At 43.3% G+C, this 21,744-nt stretch overlaps 1 protein-coding gene across 1 annotated transcript in view; it reads left to right on the top strand.

Annotated features, from left to right (window-relative positions):
* SLC25A1 (solute carrier family 25 member 1) overlaps positions 1-21,440 on the top strand; it is a 36,866-nt gene extending 15,426 nt beyond the window's left edge. Inside the window, exons 2-9 of the mRNA XM_040416367.1 lie at positions 5,531-5,638; positions 6,997-7,096; positions 7,249-7,387; positions 13,595-13,679; positions 14,809-14,913; positions 16,097-16,212; positions 20,790-20,863; positions 21,047-21,440. Of these exons, the coding sequence (XP_040272301.1) occupies positions 5,531-5,638; positions 6,997-7,096; positions 7,249-7,387; positions 13,595-13,679; positions 14,809-14,913; positions 16,097-16,212; positions 20,790-20,863; positions 21,047-21,161 (842 nt within the window). The 3' untranslated portion in view covers positions 21,162-21,440. The remainder of the gene's footprint in view (positions 1-5,530; positions 5,639-6,996; positions 7,097-7,248; positions 7,388-13,594; positions 13,680-14,808; positions 14,914-16,096; positions 16,213-20,789; positions 20,864-21,046) is intronic.
* The last annotated feature ends 304 nt before the right edge of the window (positions 21,441-21,744 follow it).

The raw sequence follows: 21,744 nt of genomic DNA on the forward strand, positions 1-21,744 counted from the left end.
AGTTTTTTTTTGTCGGACGCACAATTTGCAGACGCAAAAAACAACTGTCGTGTGCATGTAGCCTAAGGCCCCTTTCACACGGGCGAGTATTCTGCGCGGATGCGATGCGTGAGTTGAACGCATTGCACCTGCACTGAATACCGACCCATTCACTTCTATTGGGCTGTTCACATGAGCAGTGATTTTCACGCATCACTTGTGCGTTGCGTGAAAATCGCAGCATGCTCTATATTCTGCGTTTTTCACGCAACGCAGGCCCCATAGAAGTGAATGGGGTTGCGTGAAAATCGCAAGCAAGTGCGGATGCGGTGCGATTTTCACGCACGGTTGCTAGGAGACGATCGGGATGGAGACCCGATCATTATTACATGTTATAAGGGAAAATAATAGCATTCTGAATACAGAATGCATAGTAAAATAGCGCTGGAGGGGTTAAAAAAAAAAATGTATTTAACTCGCTTGCTCGCGCAGCCCGGCTTCTCATCTGTCTCCTTTGCTGAACAGGACCTGTGGTGACGTCACTTCGGTCATCACATGATCCATCACATGATCCATCACATGATCCATCACATGATCCATCACATGATCCATCACATGATCTTTTACCATGTTGATGGATTATGTGATGACCGGAGTGACGTCAACATAGGTCCTGTTCAGCAAAGGAGACAGAAGGAGATGCCGGGCTGCGCGATCAAGTGGATTAAGGTGAGTTAAATTTTTTATTTTTTTATTTTTTGTTAACCCCCTCCAGTGCTATTGTACTATGCATTCTGTATTCAGAATGTATTATTTTCCCTTATAACATGGTTATAAGGGAAAATAATAGCAATCTACAGAACTCCGATCCCAAGCCCGAACTTCTGTGAAGTTCGGGTTTGGGTACCAAACATGCGCGATTTTTCTCACGCGAGTGCAAAACGCATTAATCTTGCACGCAGAAAATCGCGGGTGTTCCCGTAACGCACCCGCACCTTTTCCCGCAACGCCCGTGTGAAAGAGGCCTAAGAGAGAGACTTTGTTACTATCTTTATGTAGTTTGGGGTGGTATAACATGCCGCTCTCTGCCTGCTGGAAGAAGAAGCTGATGCCTGTATAGGATCCTTGATGTAGCCTCCTGACCTTATCATTGCTCTCTGCAGTATAGCGAGTCTTTGTATTGGAATACTGGATTTGCAGATTGTTGGCATTCCTCATGGAGCTGCCCGTGTGACTGATCCAAGCAAATCGCTTTTTAGCATCATTGCAAGGGCAAAAACATTTCAGGCGTTTTCATAAACCACTAACTACAGAATGGGGGTCAGCCTATGTTGCTTCTATGCCCCTTTCACTCCAGAATCTTACTTAGGCCTCATGCACACGACCGTTGTTGGGTTCCGCGTCCGTTGTTCCGTTTTCCGTGATTTTCTGAGGACCCATTGACTTTCTGAAAATGCACCGTTTGTCATCCGCGTCCGTGATCCGTGTTTCCAGTCCGTGAAAAAAATATGACCTGTCCTATTTTTTTCACGGACAACTGTTCGCGGACCCATTCAAGTCAATGGGTCCGTGAAAAAACACGGAGGCACACAAGATTGTCATCCGTGTCCGTGATCCGTGTCCGTTTTTTTCCTATCATTTTCAAGGCAAACTTGACTTTTTTTTCACTTTTCATGTCTGGTGATCCTCCAAAAATCAAGGAAGGCACACGGAAAAAAAAATGGAACAACAGAACCCCGTTTTGCGGACTGTGAGGCCTTAATGGGGCTATGCAGCATTTTTATATTCCTCCTCTCAGAAGGACCTGTGAAGAGACCGATGCTTACCTGCTCCATGGCTCCCAGGCTGTTTTCATTGCACTTTCAGTCCTTGCATGGAAACTTGCTGCACAGATGTACGCCGCTGCAGCCAGGGACCACATGCAACCCAGCAGTGACATGACACTTGCAAAATACTGACCTGTGTGACAATTGCAGCCAAAAAACTGTGTGTAAACTGTTGGTTTTACGCTGCGCAATATGCTTTCAAAACTCTACCAAACAGCTCCCCATTGATTTCAGTGGGAAATACACCCCCTGGTGCATCTGAACCTGTATTTTTATGCAGTCAATAATGCTTCAGAAGTGGCATGTTACTTCTTTCAAGTGCTTTTGAGACGTATCTGGAGTGTATACCACTCTGCCCTTAACACTGGCGGACGAGAGTTTGTCACGCTGTGAGTCCGCAGCGCAGCTCCTGGCCTGAACTCCCAGCACTGACGGGGTCACATAGCAGTATATTGATTTATGATGCCATGTAACCATTACAGTTCTGGAATGTATGGGATAATGCTGACCTAATGCTGCCAGTGTTATCCAATACATTCTAGAACTGAAAGGGTTACGGCTCATGCACACAAACGTATTTTCTTTCCTTTTCCGTTTTTTTGCGGAAACATTCACTTCAATGGGTCCGCAAAAAAGTTAATCCGTCTGCATTCAGTTTCCGTATGTCCGTATTTCTGTTCCGCAAAAAAATAGAACATGTCCTATTATTGTACGCATTACAGACAAGGATAGTACTGTTCTAGGGGCCAGCTGTTCAGTTATGCAAAATACAGAATGCACACGGATGTCATCTGCATTTTTTACGGACCGCGGTCGTGTGCATGAGCCCTTACATAGCGTGACACATGCTCATCTGCAAGGGGCCTAATGGTCTCACCATGTGGCCGTACCCTACAGCTCCCAATGAACTCAATAATAAACTACATGGCTCCTAAGATCCCCCTAGTGGTGTCTGCAGGAAACTACAATTGTATCATTAGCTCTATAATTGGGAGGATGTGAAACAAAGGAGACACAAGCATTTTGTTTGTTTTGTGGCTTATTTTTTTATTTTTTTCCTGGCTTTTCAAAAATGCTGTATGCTGTAGCCATTGGGGGAGATTTATCAAACTCGTGTAAAGAAAAAATGGCTTAGTTTCCCATAGCAACCAATCAGATTCCACCATTCTTCAGAGCTCCTTCGGAAAATGAAAGGTGGAATAGGATTGGTTGCTTTGGACAACTAAGCCAGTTTTCCTATACACCTGTTTGATGACCCCTGCCCCGTTCCTTCTTTTAGGGGTCTTCATATCACATTCTCTATAGGGAAAAACAGCATGAAGATAAAGCTGATGGTCAGACACGAAAAAAACTATGAAACTTGTGCATTTCTTCTGCCATTTTTTTTTCTGGCAGAGATCCCAAGATCCCCCAAGAGATCCTGGACTTTTCCCTCAAGCAGTTAGGTCTAGCACATTTTTGCTGTGTTTTAGGCCTCTTGCACACGAACGTATTTTCATTCAGTTTCCGTTCCTTTTTTTTTGCGGCCCGTATACAGAACCATTCATTTCAATGGGTCAGCAAAAAAAAACGGAAGGTACTCCGAGTGCATTCAGTTTCCGTATTTCCGTTCCGCTAAAAAATAGAACATGTCCTATTATTGTCCACATTACGGACAAGAATAGTACTGTTCTATTAGGGGCCAACTGTTCCATTCCGCAAAATACGGAATGCACACAGACGTCATCCGGACCACAAAATACATACGGTTGTGTGCAAGAGGCCTTATTCTGAGGCAGGTGCAGATCGACTTGCCACCTTCGACTACATATGATTTGTTATTTGACAGATTATATCTGCAGATGAAGTACTCCACCCCCTGCTCTCCAGCCCGGAGAGGGGCGTAGTCCACAGTCGCCAATCACTCGGCTCCCTCCTATGCTCTGCTGACTCATGCTTATCCCCTGAGTCCACAGTGACCTGCTGAATCCATGTCTAATGTGGACTCTTATGTACATTTACTATTCAGTGTTTAATCCATATTGTATCACTGTAAGTGCGCCTTCACATGTGGCGGAAAAATCCATGGAATGACAAAAATGCCCGAAAATTAGCAGATTACATTCCCTATTGAATGGACACATTATGCTTCAGAAAATCCGCAACACATCATTATTTATGCAGCAGAACAGAGGCAGGGATTGACGCTTTCCAACCCCATAGGATAGCATGGGGGAAGTCTATGTGGGGCATTTTCTGAAAGAATTTTTCGCATTTGTGATGGCACCTTAAAGGGGTGGTCTCACTTTAGCAAATGGCATTTATTGTGTAGAGAAAGTTATTACAAGCCACTTACTAATGTATTGTGATTGTCTATATTGCCTCCTTTGCTGGCTGGATTCATTTTTCCATCACATTATACACGGCTCGTTTCCATGGTTATGACCACCCTGCAATTCAGCAGCGGTGGTCATGTTTGCGCACTCCAGGAAAAAGCGCTGGCCTCTCTGGTGGCCAGCACTACGGGTGTGCACATAGTCCAGCACTTTTTTCTATAGAATGAAAGCACGGCCACCACTGCTGGATTGCAGGGTGGTCGTAACCATGGAAACATTAACTTTGTGTACATGATAAATGCCATTTGCTGAAGTGAGACAACCCCTTTAATGATATAGAAATGAAAAAATTCTGTGGGCAAACTCAGTGGAGCCCTGTGATGGAAAGTCTGAGCTGTGGTTAGGGGGCTGTTTAGTGTATCCACTTAATGCCCCCTGTTTTAACTCCTTGAAGGGCACCTGTCAGCCAGGTCCACCCTATTAAAGGGAACCTGTCACCGGGATTTGATGTATAGAGCTGAGGACATGGGTTGCTAGATGGCCGCTAGCACATCCGCCATACCCAGTCCCCATAGCTCTGTGTGCTTTTATTGGGTAAAAAAAATGATTTGATCCATATGCAAATTACCCTGAGATGAGTCCTGTCCCTGAGAGGAGTCCAGCGTGAAGGAGCCCAGCACCGCCCCGCATCCTCCGGATCTCCTCCTTGGGACGCAAGGACTGCCACAGATTATGCTAATTTATGACGAGATGCATGAATCTTACAGCAGCGCAATGGGGAAACTAAGACCAGCGTAAAAAGCCTGTCTTAGTAAATGAGTCCCACTGAATCTTGGCCCAGAAACCTGTCCATCAGAAATATCAGTCTGCTCCGCTCCTTCTGCTCTGTGAGATGACTTCAGTGTGACAGGTTCACTTTAAAGAGGTTTTTTCACTCCCTAGATATTGATGACCTATCCTCAGCATAGGTCTATCAGATTGGTGGGGGTCTGACTCTCGGCTGGATCAGCCGTGGACAGAACCGGAAGCAGAATGCTCTTATCACTGTGTAGTGGACTGGGGCTCAACTCCCATTCCATGGATTTGTACTGCAGTATATATGACCTGTAGGATATATACTATACTAGTGAGTTTACAAGTTTCCATCATTTTCTTTTATATGTTTGATGTGTAAGTTGATTCACTTTTACTACTACTATCTAGTTGCTATCTATGAATGACAGGTGCTGCCATTTTGTCCTGAGCTAGTAAATTGAGAGTTGGGCTTTATAAATATAGGGATTTTCATGAATTTGTAGTATAGATCAGATTATTGCATTGGCTGGTTTTACCTTGATTAGGAGTAGGAAATATGTCTGAAATCTAGTAGGCAATGTTGCCGTAACTGTCTATATTGTCTTTTCTCTACAGGAGGTATTGCTGGTGGAATAGAGATCTGCATCACATTTCCCACAGAATATGTCAAGACCCAGCTGCAGCTTGATGAGAAGGCTAACCCCCCAAGATACCGGGGAGTATGTGAGTAACAACGGGGCACATTTATTAAAGTGTTTGTGCCTGTTTTTAGTCTGAAAAATGCTATTTTAGACAGTCTTATATATTTCTTTTGTCATATTTACTACTGAAAAAATTCTGAAGTTTTGTGGGTTTTTTTCCGACCTATTTATGTATGTGCGCCTTGTTTTTACGCTTAATTTCTACTCCACTCCAGGGCTGGTGTACTTTTCTTAATTTGTTTTCAGTGGTAAAGTGCGACTTTTTTCGGGGAGACATGCGACTTTTTTCTGCACAGATGCAACTTTTTTCATGGGCAAATACATTAGACCAGTCTAAGTGAATATGAACCTATCTAACTGAAAAACAGCCACCCGAGGTCAGACTAAAAAAATACGCCTAGTCTAATTCATGAAGTGCTGTGTGATTTTATTTTTTATTTTTTTTTAAATAAATACTCGGCAAAAGAAAGACAGCCGAAGGAAATAAGCCTGTCTAACCTTACACCTAAAAACAGGCGAGCTTGATAAATGTGCCTCAGTATGTGTGCCTGTAGGGATTGGGAGGTGAATCGTGAGGCTAGGTTCACTCGACCGCCCGCGGTAGAAAAATCAGTAGGTGGTGGCAGATTTTTTATTTGGTGGTGGATTTAGAGGAGTATTTACAAGCGTTTTAGAAGAGTTTTTGGTTGAGGATTTGGAAGAGGTTTTAGAAGCGTTATTACCAGTGTTTTTCTTATCCAACCCTTTGGTGGGATAATTCAGAAGCGTTTTTAGTGGTGGAAGCACTGCTAGCGTTTTTTTTTTTTTTTCGGTTTCTCCACTGACTTCACTACAAAATCCGATTCTAAGAAATGACATGCCACTTCAGAAGCGGATCTCCATTTACTGTGTGTGTGCACATGGTGGAGTTTTTTCCATGGAAGTCAATGGAAAGCTATTGGCGTGTTGATCACGGATTTCATTGTGGAAAATGGACGGAAACCGCAATAGATTTTAATCTTGTGAACATACCCTCAAACATGTCACTGAGGAGTGGACATTAAAGGACTTTTTTCCAGGATAGGTCATCTGAATCTGATCGGTTGGAGTGTGACTCCCGACACCCCCATCAGCCATTTTCAGCTGTGCCAGCATCCAGAAGAACTTCAGTACACCAGAACGGCCACCGGTGTACATAGCTTTGGTGTTCCGAATTCATACACTCTGGAATGAGAAAAGCTGATTGGTGGGGGTGCTGGGTGTTGCGCCCCCCCACTGATGTGATATCTATCCTCAATATCTTAGTCCCAAAAAACTCCCTTTACATTTTTTGGGTAGTATTACTTATAAAAAGATTATTACATTCTGGTATAATTTATTTCACCCCTTTACTCCTTTTAGGGGACTGTGTGAAGCAGACAGTGCAGGGTCATGGGGTGAAGGGGCTGTATCGGGGGCTTAGTTCTCTACTCTATGGTTCCATTCCAAAGGCAGCTGTAAGGTAAATATCTCACAGACTTACAATTTTGCCTTCAATGCACTTTTTTTCCGTCCATAAGATAACTATCCCCGTCATTATTTTCTCTCTCCCCCTCTCATTGGCTTCTGTTCTTGCATGTAACTTTTGTTTCATTATTATATCTTACCTTACAGGTTTGGGATGTTTGAATTCCTTAGTAATCAGATGCGAGATGCACAAGGGAAGCTGGACAGTAAGCGCAGTTTAGTGTGCGGCCTGGGGGCTGGTGTGGCTGAGGCTATTGTGGTGGTCTGCCCTATGGAAACTATTAAGGTGAGCTCCCCTATACATTTGTCTTCAGAAACTAAAACACATTACTCTAGGGGTCCCAAACCTGTGACTCTCCAGCTGTTTGCAAAGCCTCAACCCCCAGCATTCCTTGAACGCCTTTGAATATCAGGGCATGTTGGGTGTTGGAGATTTACAACAGGTAGACAGTCACAGGTCAGGAGTCTATTAGCGTGTATTAATTTTTTCTGAAAACTCAATGGAACCAAAAATGGATTTTAAACGGGTTATCCCATCTTCGACAATGGGGGCCTATCGCTAGCACCTCTGGGACCCACACCTACAAGGAGAACAGAACCGGGGAGAGTTGTGGCTGGAGGACTCCGGGTTTCCCGTGGTCCGTCCACCACCAGGTGCAGCTCCCCGCCTCTCCCATTGAAGTGAATGGGAGCGCACCGGGCATGCGCGGCCACCACTCCCATTCATTTCTATGGGGCCGACGGAAATTTTTGGCGGCTCCATAGAAATTAATGGAGGGCGGCTGCGCATGCGCAGTGCGCCCTCAACTTTCTCCGCTCCGTTTTCCTTGTAGGTGCAGGTCCCAGAGGTGGGACCCGCACCTATCAGACAATGGGGGCATATCCTAGCGATATGCCCCCATTGTCTAAGATGGGATAACCCCTTTAAGGGCATGACACAGTTGTTGTCAGGAAATGTTTAATATAGATGGAGGCAATCAAAGCAGCCATCCAGAGTTGTGACAACTCTGCTCCTGTTCTCTTGATGCTAGTTGTCCATGTTTCTACTAGTCACTTTTTTTTTTTTTTAAAGCTTAGAGTGGAGTGGTACCAGTGGATGACATATCGGAGATCCCATAAAAACAAGAGGTCCCAAATACATGAACATATGCACACAAACCAACAAAGAACTATGCAGGACCAAAGTCCACTAAGGCTACTTTCACCCTAGCATTATCCGGCAGGGCTCAGGAAAAATGGAGGGCGGTTCGTTGCGGTTTGCTCTCCGGTATGAGAACGGAACGGAATGCATTTCCGAGCATTCCGTTCTGTTCAGTTACGTTTTGTTCCCATTGACAATAAATGGAGACAAAACGGAAGCATTTTTTTCCGGTATTGAGACCCTATGACGGATTTCAATACCGGAAAATAGAAACGCTAGTGTGAAAGTAGCCTAAAAAATATAGTAGTATTAGATCTAAGACTGCCGCTAAGACCCAGCGCTCCTGCAGTTAACCGGTACCAGTGATCACATGATTGGTAGGACCGGAGCACGGAACGGCATCATTGAGCGCTATTTAAAAAGTGACGAAGAATGCAGGGACGGTAAAAGAACATTGTTCCTTCTCCATGAGGAGCCTGGCTGTCACTGACACTCACAATCTCTGTGCAGCTACTAACTCTGCATCTTTACTGCGGTAAAGGGAATCTGTCACCAGCGACCTTGCTATCCAACTAGACACATAGCTGTGGTTCACCTGATTAAAACATTGTTTTTCTTTTGCTGATCTGAGGCTCCTTTTCCGAGTTAAGATACCTTTTTTTTAATATGCAGATTAGGCCTTTGGTGCAATGAGGGCGTCACCATTGTTCTTGTTGCACCCAAGCTCCGCTCCTTTCCGTGGCCATCCCCTACCTTGCTGCTTTACCACTGCCTGGACCTATCAATCAAATCAGTCAGGAGGAGCTTGGGTGCCACAAGAGGCCTAATTTGCATATTAAGAAAAAGTATTATAACCTGAGGAAGGGGGGGGGGGGGGGAAGTAAATGTGATGTTGTACATTATTTTCGTATGGCTAATACCCATAAGAAAAATCACAAAAGTGGCATCAAGCCAATCCTCATGGTGTACCACTACACAAGATATACCCAGCAGTGTAAGGCATAAGTTGTTGGGATGTGATTTCACATGTTGGTGGAGAGGGATTAAATAAAATTAATTTAGCACATTGACTGTTGGCATATCACTATTAAAGAGGTTGTACGGTTTTCCTATATTGATGACCTCTTGACCGTTTACCTGCTCGCCTGCAGCAGTATAGCAGTGTAATTACAGCTACTCCGCCACTGCAGTGTCGACGACGACCAGGTAAACCGTAAAGAGAACGCAGCGCTCACCCTGTCTCCAGACAGCTGAACGGTTTGATGACCTGTCCTGAGGATAATTTACCAATATAACTAAACCGGGCAACCTATTTAAAAGGGTTATCCCATGATTAACCCCTTAGTGACCAGACTGTTTTGGGCCTTACTAACCAAGCGTTTTTTTTCCTTTTTTTCATCGTCACGTTCCAAGATCTATAACTTTTTAATTTTTCCATCTATATAGCTTTATGAGGGCTTGTTGTAGTTGTAGTTTTTAAAGGCGCCATTTAATGGCGCCTGCTGGAAACGAATCAAGGCTGGCTTGGGGCCTTCATAGACCCCAGCCAGCCTTCACACACATCGGCACCCCGCGATCACATTTGCGGGGTGCTGATGGGAGACAGAGGGAGTCCACTCACTCTGTCACCGCTTTACATGATGCGGTGGGCGCCATTGCCCGTGGCATGTAAAGTGTTAAACAGCCCGGATCTGCACTCCTGCCGGTCCGGGCTGTTAGAGCTGGGCCGCGGCTCCCCACTGCACAGGGCTCCTTAGTGACCGCCGCGTAAGGCGTATGGGTGGTCACTAATAGTTAATGTCAAAAATTTAAATCCGACATTATATAGTACATGACAGTCTCTTTATAACGAAGCTAGAACCAGCCCCGTACCTCACATGGATCCAGAGATCTCCCCATTTATTGTTCTGATGGCTCTGCTAGATTTATATCAAGCTGACAGATCAGAGGGCATGTCCTTTCTGCCACAGCTCTCTCCCAATCACAGCTCGGGTAGCAGTTGCGGAATAAACCTGCGCATGTGCAGTTATCTCAGTGAGCCAAAGAAATAAGAAAAAAACTAACAGCAGGTGGCGCTACACAGATACATTTTATTGAATAACTCAGTAGCCAAACTAAATGTTTAATTACATCCAGGTACAAAGAATTCAGATCCAGGTGCTGATTTGAAAATTGTAGAATATTTTTTGTGGGACAACCCCTTTTAGATGTATGTACAAAATCAGTTTTCCGTAGACAAAAGTGTAGAGTTATAAAAACTGATACAATAAAGTGGAGCAGTGGTCCCTAACAATGAAGTTGAATCTGTTATATGTAAACCCTGAAAATTAAAGCTGGAGGGGGAGATTTATCACACTGGAGTAAAGTAGTACTGGCTTAGTTGCCCATAGCAACCAATCAGATTCCACCTTTCATTTTCCAAAGGAGCTTGTGAAAAATGGAAGGAGGAATCTGATTGGTTGCTATGGGCAACAAAGTCAGTTCTACTTTACACTAGTTTGATAAATCTCAGTCTCCACTGTTTGTTTTGTACCAGTTTTTTTTTTTTTTGTAAATCTTACCCATAGTTCTAGGAAAATGTTTTGGAGCTGGTTTAACCCAACGTTTCCACACTTTCATACATCAGCGCACGTTATATACTACTTCTTGTATTCTAGTGCCACCTAGTGTTCATTATGAGAAATTACACAATGTTATGCTATGAAAACATGTATTAGTCATGAGGTCCCAAAGGATGTATGATGTTGAAGATTTGTCTTTCTACTTGCATGTCCCAGCATATGTATGTCATCTTTGTTAACTCCTTCCTTATCTAACAAACTAGCGATCTCTTTACAGATTGCCACTTTCCACAGCTTCAGCACATTACTGCACATATGAATACACCCTCAACCAGTGTTTCTCAAATCCAGTTTTCAAGTATCCTTAATACACTGAAAGTTTTTTTGAGGGTGGTGCCCCATGTAGCAGTTGCCACGTGGCTAAAAGTCTGTGTAGTTCACTAATGAAATAAGTGCTAACTCACTGCTGTGTGATTTTAGGCAAACTGAATGACCAATAACAAACGGCAACAAATCATACCTTGTTCACACAGCAAAATACACTTTAAAAAAATCCACCATGTATTTGTAGCTTTTTTTTTTTTTTTTTTTAATCAAAACTGTTTATTCAAAGGGGTTGTCCCACGAAAAATATTCTACAGTTTTCAAACCAGCATCTGGATCTGAATACTTTTATAATTGTATGTAATTAAGAATTTTGCAAAGCCACTGAATTATTCAATAAAATGTATCTGTATAGTGTTTTTTTTTTTCTTATTTCTTTGTTCGGCTCACTTAGAAGTCCGCACATGCTCAGTTGCATCCTTCAACTGCCCTGAGTTGTGATTGGGAGAGCATGGACACGCCCCCTGAGCTGCAGTAGAGAAGACACTCCCCTTGAGCCGTCAGCTTGATATAAATCTAGCAGAGCAATGAATGGGGAGATCTCTGGATCCATGTGAGGTACAGGGCTGGTTCTAGCTTTGTTAGAAAGAGATTGTTATGATGGCTGACTTTTACATTAATCATGGGATAACCCCTTTAAAGTGTCACTGAACGTTGAGAAAACATTTGATATATATTGTAGTGACATATCAAAGTTTTTGATCCATAGACTTTTTGTTGAGCCCATCTCCTGCAGGAGGAGAAGGAGGTCTAGGTCATTGATATGTTGCTATGACATATCAAAAGGTTGTTCAACATTCAGTGATCAAGATGTTTGACAAAGACTCTATAATTTTCACCATGGCAAGGAGTGGTGCAGTTTTTCTTTGTCTTTACTGATAAATAGCACAAGGGTATGAAGCAAGATACAAAAATCAAAGATGTCCGAGACCAGGAGGATTTGTGTCAGGATCCACAACAGTGGAGGTCTTGGAAGTCTTAGTTATGCTCTTCCAACCAATGTCGGACATTTCTAACTGTCTGACAGGTCACATTGTCTTGCTGGAAGATCACATTCGCCCCAGGGAAGACAATCCGCATGTATGGGTGTACATGATCTGCAGGGATATAATCATGCCCAAATCAGTTGAGTGTCTTCCACATGGATGAGTGGACCCAGAGAATGCCCCAGACCATAACGCTGCCACCACCAGCTTGTGCTCTTTCAGCAATGGTTGCAGGGTGTTCGATGAAAGCAAAAAATATGACTTGTCGGATAAGGCAACCCTTTGCCAATCAGCAGAGGTCCAATTCTGACGCTTCCCGTGAAAATTGAAGCTTTTTTTTTTGCTAATGCAGCTTTGTTAGCAGAGGTGCAGTGACCATCCGTCTGCTTCAGAGCCCCATACGCAGTAGGGTTTGCTGAACTGCGGTGAGTCGGTCCACCCGCGTGCATCTTCGTAGTTGAAGTTCATCTAACAAGTTAGGCTACTTTCACACTAGCGTCGGGGCTCCGCTTGTGAGCTCCGTTTGAAGGGTCTCACAAGCGGCCCCGAACGCATCCGTCCAGCTACCAATGCATTCTGAGTGGACGCGGATCCGCTCAGAATGCATCAGTCTGGCAGCGTTCAGCCTCCGCTCAGCAGGCGGACACCCGAACGCTGCTTGCAGCGTTCGGGTGTCCGCCTGGCCGTGTGGAGGCAAAAGGATCCGTCCAGACTTACAATGTAAGTCAATGGAGACGGATCCGTTTGACGTTGACACCATATGGCTCAATCTTCAAACGGATCCGTCCCCCATTGACTTTCAATGTAAAGTCTGGACGGATCCGTCTGAACAACTTTCACACTTAGAAATTTTTCTAAACTATAATGCAGACTGATCCGTTCTGAACGGATCCCAACGTCTGCATTATATGAGCGGATCCATCTGTGCAGACATCAGACGGATCCTCTCTGAACGCTAGTCTGAAAGTAGCCTTAGCAGCTGATGGTCGCTCCATGAGCACACTGCTCACTTGTTAGGAAAGTCTCTGCTGACAGGATTTTTGACTGTTTCCAATAGCAAACAGCAGAAGTTTGATTGAAGCTTTTAGCTATAATATAGCTACAACTGAGATCAGTACGATATAAATAATATTTAGTCACTCAACGTTTATGTAGGGAATTTCTATATGTAACTTTTAAATGGTGTCCGGGATGATTATAGGATGTGCGATCAGTGTGGTCCAATGGTTGTAATCTCCTCCTCTCGGACTTAGGCAATATTAGTAAATGCCACATAGTCACTGGATGAGAGCAGTATGGGGTTTGAGGTAAATTTGAAGGGACACCACCCCCTTTCTCGTGCTGGGCATTACATGTCTACAGAGCTGTAATTTGTTTTTCTGGACTGGCAGTAATAAATCTATTATTCTGTCTTTGTACAGGTAAAGTTTATTCATGATCAGTGCTCTCCGAACCCAAAATACAGAGGATTTTTTCATGGCGTGAGGGAGATCATACGTAACCAAGGTATTGCCATCTGTTCCTTCCTCCTCGTCTGAACAGATAATATCAAATACTGGTAGCATATGACCAGAAGATGTCGGTTTGTTTAGTTGTTAAATGCAACCTATCATCCATACATTGACACTGACTTCTATAATCCTGTTTTCTTTTACTGATGAGATATTTTCCATACATTTTGACTTGTGTGAGGTTCTCCATTAAGCTGGATTTCCACGTTCAGGCTTTTTGTGAAGTTTTTGAAAGCAAAGTAAGGAATGGATTCAAATAGAGAAGCCCCAGTGTTTCTTTATACATGTCTTGCATTAATGATCCATTCCTGGCTTTGGCTATAAAAACTCTTATTCTATATTCTAATTAAGCAGAAGGAGTTCTCATTATGTACACTAGTTAAACATCTGTTTAAAAAATGACTTAAAGCGTACCTGAGATTTCAAAAAAAGTTTGCATAATGTCTGTGCTTCTTTGTAAAATCATAAATGTGAAGGAATAAGTATTTTTGGGCTTCCCTAATGTGTTTTTCAGCCTAATTTCCCCCCTCATCTGCTGCATAGCTAGATGCATTTCTCCCAGAAGCAGGGGGGTGTCTACCTTCTGTGGAATCTGCCAGCACTGTACTGCTGTAATGTCCTTTTCCTAACTTCCCACTATGTTTGTTTTCAGCTCAGAAGCTCACAGAACATATAAGAAGGGAGGGATCACACATATGGAAAGGCTCCTATGAACTTCACAAGCAGTGTAGAAGCAGTTCTTTTATCAGGCTCACAATCTCAGCTAGCACTGACACGCCCCTACTTGCTCTTTACCGTCTTCTGTTTCTAGGAACGGATCTTGCCTGACAATAGGCACTAGACTACAACTAAGATGGAAGTGAGACCCTTAGTGGCCATGACTTTACAGCTTTTTTTCAGGTGGAGGCAGGCATGTTTTTAAAAATAATTTAGAAATTTGTTATTTACACTATTCTCTATTAAATTAAATTAAATAGTGTAAAAGTAGAGTGACTCTTTAATCTTTTACATTTGTATCATGTATTTTAGATCTCTAAAATGGGAACGTTTTGTTATCATCATAAGTTGGTGTGGAGTGAATTGCTGTGTTCCCACTTCATCAGTAACCGTTTCTTTTTCACTAGGTATAAAAGGGACATATCAAGGTCTCACAGCTACAATCCTCAAGCAAGGATCTAACCAGGCTATCCGCTTCTTTGTAATGACCTCTCTAAGAAACTGGTATAGAGGTAAACCACAAAAGGCGTTCTTTTAGCTTTATATTCAAAGAGACACCATCACCATAGAACCCCCCCCCCCCCCCCCCCCCACCAAAAAAATAATAATTTGAGTAAGCAGTGAATAATTTTTCCAATCTGTCATATTTGTCTTTAAACTCACTTGCATTGCTCCATTGTGCGCTATGGGCCATCCTGTGAGTGCTGAGCATGGCCCTTAGAGCACAGTCCTGGAGTCCCCTCCATTATGAGCGCATGCTCAGGAGTCTTCATATATTGTCTGGCTATTTGCAGCCACAAAGCAGAGGAAGGTGAGGGGCTATAAAAATCGCACATTGGAAATAGGCGTCTTTTCAACTATTCACAGATTACTGTAGTTTAGGGGGGGATTTCAGGTGTCAGTCTATTTGACTTCCCTTGCATCTCATTATTGTAGAAGAGCTAAGCAATCTCTGTTTCCTGCTTTGTGGCCAACAAACGGCAACCATGTTATAAGGGAAAATAATAATGATCGGGTCTGCATCCCGATCGTCTCCTAGCAACCGTGCGGATGCTTGCGATTTTCACGCAGCCCCATTCACTTCTATGAGGCCTGCGTTGCGTGAAAAACGCAGAATCTAGAACATGCTGTGATTTTCACGCAATGCACAAGTGATGAGTGAAAATCGCCGCTCGTGTGCACAGCCCCCATAGAAATGAATGGGTCCGGATTCAGTGCGGGTGCAATGAAAGAGAATTTTCTGTTTACAGACTGCCTTGAAAACTCTGATGGCCTGCAGCTGCACCTAGAGGGTGCATGGGAGCTCGCTGTATACTATGTTATTGCTTTCTATGTGTTACAGTAGGTAAGGGGCAGCTGTGCTCCCTCTAATGGTGGCTGCAGTTTGCACTATGTAAGCACTTTTGCTCAGTCAGTCTGCCTACAGAGACAGGTTAGTATAAATGGTGAGGTTGGTTATTCAACAGTCATAATGCTTTATTTTACATATAAATTTTATTTTGTTTTGTAGACCAGAAAATGTTATTTAGCTCCCAATTTATTTTACTTCAGAGCCAAAGGCACCCAAGAGATTTTTTACAAATATTTATTTAACATGAAGAACTAAGATCGAGATGATTTGGACCCTTGGCAGAGATTATGTAATGACTGTCAGTGCATGATAAGACTTCTGCAGCCTGTGTTTGTCTTTGACAGGTGACAACCCTAACAAGCCAATGAACCCACTTATTACTGGTGTATTTGGAGCCACGGCTGGAGCAGCCAGTGTGTTTGGTAACACTCCTGTGGATGTGATCAAGACTAGAATGCAGGTAATGTGAACAAGCACTAATTCTGCGTACTAGCTGATAAAAGGGACGGCCTGTTTCACTGGTCACCTCAAATGGATTGACTGCAGCTCACAGTGATTTTCACTGTTTCAGTGTGACAGAGGTGTAAGGCCGAATGCACACGACTGTGGAACACGGACGTAAGCGGTCCGTGGTATCCCGGCATGGCATCCTACTGAGAGCAGGAGCGCACGGCGTCATTGGTTGCTATGACGCCGTGCGCTTCGTGCCGCCGCTGCAGTACAGTAATACACTTGTATAGATCATACGAGTGTATTACTGTACTGCAGCGGCGGCTCGAAGCGCACGGCGTCATAGCAACCAATGACTCCGTGCGCTCCTGCTCTCAGCAGGATGCCAGGCTGGGATACCACGGACCGCTCATGTCTGTGTTCCACGGTCATGTGCTTTCGGCCTAAAATGCAGGTTTTGACTGCATTCTGTGTTTGAACCATGGATTTCTGCAGGTCTATACAGATCTGTACATTTGTTTGCTTGTACAATATGCATTAAGCCCTTCAGGACCACCATGTACATATATGGTGGAATTTCGAGGTTTAGAAATGGCACCCACTCGCGAGCGGAATAGGCGCCACAGACACCCGGAGCTAATGTCTGTGATTGGCGATAACTCCAATTGCATGCTTTTAACTTCTAAGATGCCAGGGAATTTGAAGCGGCACTCCCAGGGCCCAAACGACTCCTTTGCATTGGGATTATGGAAGCCATTTTTTGGTGGTTTTAGGCTGGAGCCTGCTCAAGGCTATGAGTCCTGCTACAGGTATATTCCTATGGAGGCCTGCAGGTGGCAGTGCTCTATAGGAATATATTGAATCTTGCTGCATTCTTAAATAAATGAAGTCTATAGGAGAAGTAATCAAATCTAAAAGTGTAAAAATGTTTTTACAAAATATAAAAAAATTCAAATCGCCACCCCCCCTTCCCCATAATAAAAATAAATAATGAAAAAAATAAATATCACCATGTGTCCCAAAACGCTCGTACTATTAACCACCTCAGCCCCCAGTGCTTAAACACCCTGAAAGACCAGGCCACTTTTTACACTTCTGACCTACACTACTTTCACCGTTTATTGCTGGGTCATGCAACTTACCACCCAAATGAATTTTACCTCCTTTTCTTCTCACTAATAGAGCTTTCATTTGGTGGTATTTCATTGCTGCTGACATTTTTACTTTTTTTGTTATTAATCGAAATTTAACGATTTTTTTGCAAAAAAAATGACATTTTTTACTTTCAGTTGTAAAATTTTGCAAAAAAAACGACATCCATATATAAATTTTGCTCTAAATTTATTGTTCTACATGTCTTTGATAAAAAAAAAAATGTTTGGGTAAAAAAAAAAATGGTTTGGGTAAAAGTTATAGCGTTTACAAACTATGGTACAAAAATGTGAATTTCCGCTTTTTGAAGCAGCTCTGACTTTCTGAGCACCTGTCATGTTTCCTGAGGTTCTACAATGCCCAGACAGTACAAACACCCCACAAATGACCCCATTTCGGAAAGTACACACCCTAAGGTATTCGCTGATGGGCATAGTGAGTTCATAGAACTTTTTATTTTTTGTCACAAGTTAGTGGAAAATGATGATTTTTATTTTTTTTTTTTTCTTACAAAGTCTCATATTCCACTAACTTGTGACAAAAAATAAAAACTTCTATGAACTCACTATGCCCATCACGAAATACCTTGGGGTCTCTTCTTTCCAAAATGGGGTCACTTGTGGGGTAGTTATACTGCCCTGGCATTCTAGGGGCACAAATGTGTGGTAAGGAGTTTGAAATCAAATTCTGTAAAAAATGACCTGTGAAATCCGAAAGGTGCTCTTTGGAATATGGGCCCCTTTGACCACCTAGGCTGCAAAAAAGTGTCACACATCTGGTATCTCCGTACTCAGGAGAAGGTGGGGAATGTGTTTTGGGGTGTCTTTTTACATATACCCATGCTGGGTGAGAGAAATATCTTGGTCAAATGCCAACTTTGTATAAAAAAATGGGAAAAGTTGTCTTTTGCCAAGATATTTCTCTCACCCAGCATGGGTATATGTAAAATGACACCCCAAAACACATTCCCCACCTTCTCCTGAGTACGGCAATACCAGATGTGTGACACTTTTTTGCAGCCTAGGTGGGCAAAGGGGCCCATATTTCCAAAGAGCACCTTTCGGATTTCACAGGTGATTTTTTACAGAATTTGATTTCAAACTCCTTACCACACATTTGGGCCCCTAGAATGCCAGGGCAGTATAACTACCCCACAAGTGACCCCATTTTGGAAAGAAGACACCCCAAGGTATTCCGTGAGGGGCATGGCAAGTTCCTAGAATTTTTTATTTTTTGTCACAAGTTAGTGGGAAATGATGTTTTTTTTTTTTTTTTTTTTTTTTCATACAAAGTCTCATATTTCACTAACTTGTGACAAAAAATAAAAACTTCCATGAACTCACTATGCCCATCAGCGAATACCTTGGGGTCTCTTCTTTCCAAAATGGGGTCACTTGTGGGGTAGTTATACTGCCCTGGCATTCTAGGGGCCCAAATGTGTGGTAAGGAGTTTGAAATCAAATTCTGTAAAAAATCACCTGTGAAATCCGAAAGGTGCTCTTTGGAAATATGGGCCCCTTTGCCCACCTAGGCTGCAAAAAAGTGTCACACATCTGGTATCTCCGTACTCAGGAGAAGTTGGGGAATGTGTTTTGGGGTGTCATTTTACATATACCCATGCTGGGTGAGAGAAATATCTTGGTCAAATGCCAACTTTGTATAAAAAATTTTACGCATTTGGTTTCCGTGAGGGGTATGGTGAGTTCATGTGAGATTTTATTTTTTGACACACGTTAGTGGAATATGAGACTTTGTAAGAAAAAAAAATAAAAAATTCCGCTAACTTGGGCCAAAAAAATGTCTGAATGGAGCCTTACAGAGGGTGATCAATGACAGGGGGGGTGATCAATGACAGGGGGGGTGATCAATGACAGGGGGGGTGATCAATGACAGGGGGGTGATCAATGACAGGGGGGTGATCAGGGAGTCTATATGGGGTGATCACCACAGTCATTGATCATGCCCCTGTAAGGCTTCATTCAGACGTCTGGATGCGTTTTGCGGATCTGATCCATCTATCAGTGCATCCGTAAAAATCATGCGGACATCTGAATGGAGCTTTACAGGGGGTTGATCAATGACAGGGGGGTGATCAGGGAGTCTATATGGGGTGATAACCACAGTCATTGATCATGCCCCTGTAAGGCTTCATTCAGACGTCCGGATGCGTTTTGCGGATCGGATCCATCTATCAGTGCATCCGTAAAAATCATGCGGACATCTGAATGGAGCTTTACAGGGGGGTGATCAATGACAGGGGGGGTAATCAATGACTGGGGGGTAATCAATGACAGGGGGGTGATCAGGGAGTCTATATGGGGTGATCACCACAGTCATTGATCACTCCCCTGTAAGGCTCCATTCAGACGTCCGTATGATTTTTACGGATCCGATCAGTCTATCAGTGGATCCGTAAAAATCATGCGGACATCTGAATGGAGCTTTACAGAGGGGTGATCAATGACAGGGGTGTAATCAATGACAGGGGGGTGATGAGGGAGTCTATATGGGGTGATCACCACAGTCATTGATCACTCCCCTGTAAGGCTGCATTCAGACGTCCGTATGATTTTTACGGATCCGATCAGTCTATCAGTGGATCCGTAAAAATCATGCGGACATCTGAATGGAGCTTTACAGGGGGGTGATCAATGACAGGGGTGTAATCAATGACAGGGGGGTGATCAGGGAGTCTATATGGGGTGATCAAGGGTGAATAAGGGGTTAATAAGTGACAGGGGGGGGGGGTGTAGTGTAGTGGTGCTTGGTGCAACATATTACTGAGCTACCTGTGTCCTCTGGTGGTCGATCCAAACAAAGGGGACCACCAGAGGACCAGGTAGCAGGTATATTAGACGCTGTTATCAAAACAGCGTCTAATATACCTGTTAGGGGTTAAAAAAATCACATCTCCAGCCTGCCAGCGAACGATCGCCGCTGGCAGGCTGGAGATCCACTCGCTTACCTTCCGATCCTGTGAACGCGCGCGCCTGTGTGCGCGCGTTCACAGGAAATCTCGCGAGAGGACGCACCGGCGCGTCCACCCAGAACAACAGGACCGCCGCAAAGACGCAATCCTGCGTACGGCGGTCCTGGGGTGGTTAAAATACCCATTTTATTTTTTTGTTTTCAGCTTTCCACCACATTGTATGCAATATTAAATGGTGCCATTAGAAAGTACAACTTGTTTCCCCCCCAAAGAAAAAAAAAAAAAAAGTTCTCATATGGGTTATGGCTCTGGGAAGGCCCGGAGTAAAAAAACAGAAATGCAAAAATGCTAAATGGTCTGATCCTACAAGGGTTAAAAGGAATCTGCCATAGAAAACAGACTTGATATGCAAATCATTTAATTAAGGCATCACTAATAAACAGATACATTGGCTTTGGTCTAAATGTTCCTTATTTGTGAAACAATTTGTCGTATTTTCATTGCAGGGATTGGAAGCGCATAAATACAAGAGTACATGGGATTGTGCCTACAAGATCCTCAAATATGAGGGTCCCCGAGCGTAAGTGTTACATTTCTACGTATTCAGCCATGTGAATGAGACAATTTGTCATGATCATTTTCACATCCCCCTCTATCCCTTCCACATTTTTCCTGCTTGCTCCTCTTTAACACTTGTTTTCTGTTCTGCTATCCACACGCTGTTGTGGTACAGGCGTAATGTCTGATGTCCCTCATCTTTCAGGTTCTACAAGGGGACTGTTCCTCGTCTTGGACGCGTGTGTCTTGACGTGGCTATTGTCTTTATAATCTATGATGAAGTGGTGAAGATGCTGAACAAGGTGTGGAAGACCGACTGATACTTTAAGCAATTGTGATAAACCAAGGATCCCACCTACACGGGATCTTCAGGGTGCCAAAGAGTCCATTCAATCGCTAAAATCTGTAGTAAAATGCTCCAGTGCCTCTAGTTTCCCAAGACATTGTCCCCTTTTTTTCTGGCATCCTCCACCATTTAGAAACAATAACCAAACAGCCTTGCAGCACCATTTGTTGCAACAAAAGTGAAGGGTTTAACAAGGGTAAATATACATTCACCTTTTTATTTGTCTTTGAAAAAAAAAGGTTTTCAAATTTTTTATTTTTAACTGAAGCCTACAATAATGACCTCTTATTACTCTGCTTACAGCCAGACGCTGTATACTGTGGGTAATGTCCTAAAGACCAGCATATTATTTTTTTATTTCCTTTTTTAACTTTATCATTTTTAAGGCGATCCTTGTAGAACGATACTTTTTCCAGTGCTTGTGAACTGACGCAATAGGTTTTGAAGATGTTCTCCCGGTACGGTGTAATTTTATTATGTTATTCTTATCTCTTTGTGTTCTATACTGTGCCATGGTAACAGTACACATCGTATCCAAGAATGGTTTCATATTTTAA

This window comes from Bufo bufo, chromosome 2 (assembly GCF_905171765.1).
Source record: "Bufo bufo chromosome 2, aBufBuf1.1, whole genome shotgun sequence".
NCBI classification, from domain to species: domain Eukaryota; kingdom Metazoa; phylum Chordata; class Amphibia; order Anura; family Bufonidae; genus Bufo; species Bufo bufo.